Raw genomic sequence first — 6889 nt, forward strand, 5'->3', positions numbered from 1 at the left:
GCCACCTTGCCTGGCTAGTTTTTTGTATTTTTTAGTAGAGACGGGGTTTCACCGGGTTAGCCAGGATGGTCTCGATCTTCTGACCTCGTGATCCGCCCGTCTCGGCCTCCCAAAGTGCTGGGATTACAGGCTTGAGCCACCGCGCCCGGCCCTATCACTGTTTTTTCACTGGCGGTGGTGGGCAGTGGGGGAGGGAAACTTGAACAAAATGAAAATGTAAATTACAAAATTACAACCTAGAAAAAATAAAGCTTCTGCAAACTAAAGGAAAAAAACATACTCCAAAAAAAGTTAGCAAAGAATTCAAAAAGGCAATTTATAGGAAAAAAGTTTATGATAAATGGTCAATAAACCTATCACAGAAGAAATACAAATCTAAAACAATACCAATTTCTGCCTATCCATATGACAGTTTTAAAAGTTTTAAAATATTCAGTGTTAGAATAGAAAACTAACTGGGTACAGTGGCTCATGCCTATAATCCTAGCACTTTGGGAAGCTGAGGCAGGAAGACTGCTCAGGAGTTCACAGACCAGCCTAGGCAACATGGTGAAACCCCGTCTCTACTAAAATACAAAAAAATTAGCTGGGCACCTATAATCGCAGCTACTCAGGAGGCTGGCGCAGGAGAATCACTTGAATCCAGGAGGCGGAGGATGCAGTGACCTGAGATCATGCCACTGCACTCCAGCCTGGGCAACAGAGCTAGACTCCGTCTCAAAAAAAAAAAAAAAAAAGAGAACAGAAAACTGGCACCAGCCAGTATCCGACTACTGGCATACGTCCAAAGTTGGTACAACTCTAATGACATCTACAAATGTTTAACATATACGCACTGTCACAACAATTCCACTTTTAATAGCCTATCCTGAACATGGATGTTCATCACCATACAGTTTATAATAAAGAAAACCCAAAAAGGCTAACTATCCAACCAAAGGGATTATAACAACATGAAGCCATTAAAACTAACATTATAAATTAGATCTACAATTGTTGACGTGGAAAGCAGAACATGACCTTATGATGGAACATACACTGAAATATTAATCATCATCTCTGATTGAAATGAGTACAGAGCAACAGGAAATATAAATATAAATTGCCAAAAAAGGAGTATTAATCCCCTGATAAACTAAGAAACCTGTTTCAATTATATGGTAAAATCATTTCAATACATTTGAACAAAATACAAAGATGTAACAAACGAAAAAAATCAATAATGAAATAATATATAACTTGGGTCTACATCTACATCATATTTTATCCTCTCCCACCAAAAAAATCCCCAATTTTCAACACAGTACATGATGTTCAGCTTTACTACACCCCTACTTTGTCCCCAAATCTTCAACCATGACCAGAGGGTCTTTTTGCAAACTTCTCCTTTTAGAAAACATGATGCATTATATGGATCATCTGTAGTCTTTCCAAGGAACATACGTGTGTCTGTGTGCGCGCACATGCACACAATCCAGAAAATGGAAGAAACTCAAAGGTCAAGGGCATTTTAGAAAACCAAGTAACAGTATGATTTCAATTTAGCACAAAAAAGCAATTTTCAGAGAACAATTCAACCTAAAAAAGGTGTGTGTGTGTGTGCATCTAGACAGCCAGTCAGAAACAGCATGTAAGGATAATAAGTCTCAAAACTCTTATTGGATAATTGATCGGGATTAAGGTAGATTGTATTATTCTAAAATAACCATACTTTTCCAAAAACTGACATGGCAGAGTTTTAACTCTCAATGAATACTCACTGTATTCTAGCTTCTTTCTCTTCTTTTTCTCTTTCAACTGTTCCTCCTCCTCCCTGATTCCTTCTTCTTCTTCCCTTGCCTCCTCTCCCAAAGTATCATAAAATACTGGATCTCGAGGATGAGCAGCCTTCCTCTGAAAATGCTTAGTTTTGGATCCTCCTTTAACAAGTACAACTTTTCTTTTCAAACAAGTACAACCAAACATGCAATCTGGTCGGCGGCAGTGAGCAGGTTGGCGCTTCTCCAAAGCTAGACTGGAACATACACAACCCAGTCGACAGAAGTCATTGTTGCAGGGAGGGGCTCGTTTCCTTATAATTGTGTGGATAGGTTTAGTTTTGAGGGATGCCTAAAGTCAAAGTAGAAAATTGTAATTCCACTAAACCATCCCCCCACACCCCCAACAATTTATGGTCATATACTGGACTACATTACTCTCTGACTTTAAGTACTAACAGCACAGGATTAATGCAGATTCAAAGGACAGAACATGAATATAACCACGGCTCTAAACAATCTGCCATTCTAATGTTTAGTACAGACAATTATCAACAAAACGATCAAGGATGGATTTATTTTCAATATAAATTATACATAATGTTCTAAAGCAAAGATTAACAAAGGGTGAGACCCATGGGCCAAATCCAGCCTGTGTCATAAAGTTTCACTGGAACGCAGCCAGGCTAATTCATACACATACCGTCTGAAGAACTACAACAGCAGAGTTCGGTAACTGCTAGAGAGTGTATGGTCTGCAAAGCCTTAAATATTTACTATTTGGCCCTTTACCAGAAAAAGTTTGCTGGTCCCTATTCTAAGGTAATTAATAAAAAAAGAATAGGACAATACACAAATAAAAGTCTTTATGAAGGATTAATAACGAATAAAACAATCTGCATTTAGTTCCAACATCTGATGATCTTTAGTTCCAGAACTCAGTCACAGAATTACAAAATGGAAAGTAAAAAAATTAATGGAAAGGCCAGGCACAGTAGCTCACACTTGTACTCCTAGCATTTTGGGAGACCGAGGAAGGGCGGATAGCTTGAGCCCAGGAGTTTGAGACCAGCCTGGATAACGTGGCAAAACCTGATTTGTATTTTTAATATAATAAAAAAATTAGCCAGGCATGGTAGTGCGCATCTATATGCCCCAGCTACTCAGGAAGCTGAGGTGGGAGGATCGCAGTAAGCTGTGATCATGCCACTGAACTCCAGCCTGGGTACACATGCATCAGAGGCTGCTAAGATAGGTATATCATCAATAGATCAAAAATTCCTTCCTGCATCCCTTGCCATAAAATTCTTAAAATATAAAAATAAAAATAAATAAGTGAAAAAGTGTTAATACAAAATTTCACAAAAGATAAAGGTTTTTCTCCATAGGTTCTTAATTTTTAAATTCCTGGGATTTAGTATCTTTTAAAAGCGTAATTTTCAGGCCAGGCGTGGTGACTCATGCCTGTAATCCCAGCACTTTGGGAGGCGGGACAGGTGGATCACCTAAGGTCAGGAGCTCCAGACCAGTCTAGCTAACATGGCAAAAACCCGTCTCTACTAAAAACACAAAAATTAGCCAGGTGCAGTGTCATGTGTCTATAGTACCAGCTACTCAGGAGGCTGAGGCAGGAGAATTATTTGAACCCAGGAGGCAGAGGTTGCAGTGAGCCAAGATCGCACCATTGCACTCCAGTCTGGGCAACAAGAGTAAAACTCAGTCTCAAAAAAAAAAAAAAAAAAACCATGGCGAGAAGGAATGAAGAAAAACAACCAAGACTTACTTTTAACAAAAGGTTTTTGGCTACATGTTTCAGAACATTTACAAAATTTTTAAAAACTAATTACCTTCATTCCTAGATGCAGAAGCACTATGAAATTTTCCCCTCCATCCCTTGATCTTAGTGAAATCATTGGTTTTCCCTGTCCTAGAAACAAAGGGAAATCCCGCATCTATAAAAGAAAAAGTCAAACAGATGACCAAAATTCTAGCAGGCCAATATTATGGACCTAATTAATTAATAAAACTTTAATTTGGTAAGTGTATAAATCACTTACCGAAACTATAACAACAGACAAAAGACCTATCTTAGACTAATGTTAAATGTCACCAATAAAGGTAGCTTTTTACTTACATTACAAATAATGTAAACTTCAAGAAAAATAGTGTATGACTTTACCAATGTTACATACTCACCAGGAGAGGCAGGGTTGGTTCCTGAAAGGTTCCAAAAAGGAAAACTAGTAGCTGGAGCCAAAGGTAACTGTACTCCCAAGTATTTAAGATCAATGCTCACTGTTGGATCCACTGAATTCAATTTTAAGCCCACTACAAGAAAAAAGGAAATCTTATTTCCATAGATCAATCACAAATCATATTATCTCCCTTCTTTTTTTTAACTTGTGCCTGAGAGATGGTGGGGGGTAAGGTCGAGAGAGAAAGGAGATAATAAAGAACAAAAACAATGAAACAAACTGTAGCAGATTCACTTTAAGGTGGCCCCATGATCCATGTCATCTGGTATCACACATTTGTATAATCCCCCTCACTCTGTTGAGTGTGGTAGGCAGGGCCTTAATTTGTTTCTAATCAATAAAATGTGGTAAGGGAGATGTGCCATGCATGATAATGTGCATGTGATAACACAAGTTATCCATCTTGCTGGAGCTGCAATGAAATAAATTTTGCCAATGAGCTGAGGGAAACTGGAAGCAGATCCCTCTCCAACCAAGTCTCTGAGAAACCAGGCCTGGCCAATATTTTGACTGTAGCCTTGTAAGAACCTAAGCAGAGAACCCAACCAAGCTATGCCCAGACTGCTGACACATAGAAACTGTGATACAGTAAATATATGGTTTTAAGTTGCTAAGTTTGTGATAATCTATTAAGCAAGGTAACTAATTAAAAAATGGCAAAATTCAGATCGTTTGTGCTTTAACTCTTTGTGGTCCAGAGATTGTCTAAGGCCTCTATTATGAACTTACCATAGACTAAGCTGCTGGCCTGATTATGGCTACTGGTTCTCTAGTTCTTATTAATGACATTTATGGTTAATCAAGCCTAAAAACATTATGACTTCCTTATTTATAGGTTAAAAGGCAATCTTTTGGGAAGGTATTCAACTTAAATTTTAATAAACTGAAGGCAAAAGAAGTTCAAAGTGAAGCATTAATTATTGGCCAGGCCTGGTGGCTCACACTTGTAATCCCAGCGCTTTGGGAGGCCAAGGCAGACGGATCACTTGAGGTCAGGAGTTTGAGACCAGCCTGGCCAACATGGTGAAACCCCACCTCTACTAAAAGTACAAAAACTGGCCAGGTGTGGTGGTGTGTGCCTGTAGCTACTCAGGAGGCTGAGGCAAGAGAATCACTTGAACCTGGGAGGTTCAAGTGAACTGAGATCATGCCACTTTACTCCAGCCTGGGAGACAGAGTAAGACTCTATCTTTAAAAAAAAAAAAAAAAAGCTAAGTGTTAAGTATCACAGTAAAGCTATTAAAAGTCACAGGTATAAGTTTCCATTAAAAAGCTCACATAGTGCTGTTTCTCTAACAGTTAAAGACATTAGGTGGGTTATGAACCCCATATACCCTATACATAAAATCTATCTGAACAAAAGATGGCAAGCCAGGCACTGCGGCGTGCACCTGTAGTCCCAACTACTTGGAAAGCTGAGGTGAAAAGACCACATCTCTTCAAAAAAAAAAAAGACAGCTATTTTGTTTTAGTTTGCAATTCCAATTCTCTAACATATCTTTATTGTATTACTTTTTTTTTTTTTTCTTTTTGAGACGGAGTCTCGCTCTGTTGCCCAGACTGGAGTGCAATGGTGCCATCTTGGCTCACTGCAACCTCCACCTTCCAGGTTCAAGCGATTCTCCTGCCTCAGCCTCCTGAGTAGCTGGCATTATAGGCGTACGCCACCGGGCCCAGCTAATTTTTGTATTTTTAGTAGAGATGGGGTTTCACCACGTTGGTCAGGCTGGTCTCGAACTCCTGACCTCATGATCTGCACGCCTCAGCCTCCCAAAGTTTGGGATTACAGGTGTGAGCCACCGCACCCTGCCTGTATTACATATTTATTGTATTTAATCACACAGTATGATTAAAACATCAATCAAATAAAACAACATTCTTTCCCTATGTTCCCAATCAACTATGGGAAATATAGGATAGTGAGTCAAAACAATGGTTTTTAATCTTGTCTTTACTACATTTTCTCAACAGTAAAATGAACACCAATCCACCACACTCAGTCGTATGCTTTGAGAATCTACTGTACTTTCTCTGTAAAGCAGATGGTCTCAGAAAGATAAAACACATTTGTGTCCGCTCACATCTGTAATCCCTGTACTTTGGGAGGCCAAAGCAGAAGGACTGCTTGAGCCCAGAAGTTCAAGACTAGTCTGGGCAACAGGGTGAGACCCCACTTCTACAAAATGATTTAAAAATTAGCTGGGTGTAATGGCACGTGCCTGTGATCCCAGCTACTCAGAAGACTGAGGTGGGAGGACTGCTTGAACCCAGGAGGTTGAGAGTACTGAGAGCCATGATCATGCCACTGCACTCCAACCTAGGCAAAAAAGCAAAATCCTGTGTTGAAACAAACAAACAAAAAGACCTCAAGAAGCTTTAGTGTTGTTTTCCCAATTGATTTTTAGTAGTTAGCATAGGGTAAGTAAGTCCCTAAGAGAGGTAAACAAAAAGAAATCTGAGGCCGGGAATGGTAGCTTACACCTGTAATCCCAGCACTTTGGGAGGTTGAGGTGGGTGGATCACCTGAGGTCATGTAAGAAAATCCTTCCCCAAGTAAGACACCTGAGACCTAGACTCAGTTGATTTCATATGAAATGGGCATAAAAACTTTAGCTTGCAGAAAATAATATAGCTGAATAATTCATAGAAAGCATACTGTGAAAACCCTACTATCTTTTTATATTTTTATTCAACCAGAGCCTACTTAGAACCTAAAATCCTGTCTACATATGTCAGTTTAAACTACACTTCTAAACAGTTTTCCTTCATTTCACCATATCAGAAGCTACTTCTTAAAAATTTGTTATAATGTCATTACAAAAAAGACTCATAGAGATAAAGCTGAAAAGAGATAACTTTTAGATTCAAGCAAAGGCA

At 39.1% G+C, this 6889-nt stretch overlaps 1 protein-coding gene across 1 annotated transcript in view; it reads right to left on the bottom strand.

Moving 5' to 3' along the window:
* The window catches only part of MGA (MGA, MAX dimerization protein), a 104950-nt gene that overhangs the window by 52620 nt on the left and 45441 nt on the right, over positions 1-6889 (bottom strand). Inside the window, exons 6-9 of the mRNA XM_011989336.1 lie at positions 3954-4085; positions 3605-3709; positions 2550-2569; positions 1761-2109 (exon numbers count right to left, since the gene is read on the bottom strand). Coding sequence (XP_011844726.1) covers positions 1761-2109; positions 2550-2569; positions 3605-3709; positions 3954-4085 — 606 coding nt within the window. The remainder of the gene's footprint in view (positions 1-1760; positions 2110-2549; positions 2570-3604; positions 3710-3953; positions 4086-6889) is intronic.

Source organism: Mandrillus leucophaeus, unplaced genomic scaffold (genome assembly GCF_000951045.1).
Source record: "Mandrillus leucophaeus isolate KB7577 unplaced genomic scaffold, Mleu.le_1.0 Scaffold35, whole genome shotgun sequence".
NCBI classification, from domain to species: Eukaryota; Metazoa; Chordata; class Mammalia; order Primates; family Cercopithecidae; genus Mandrillus; species Mandrillus leucophaeus.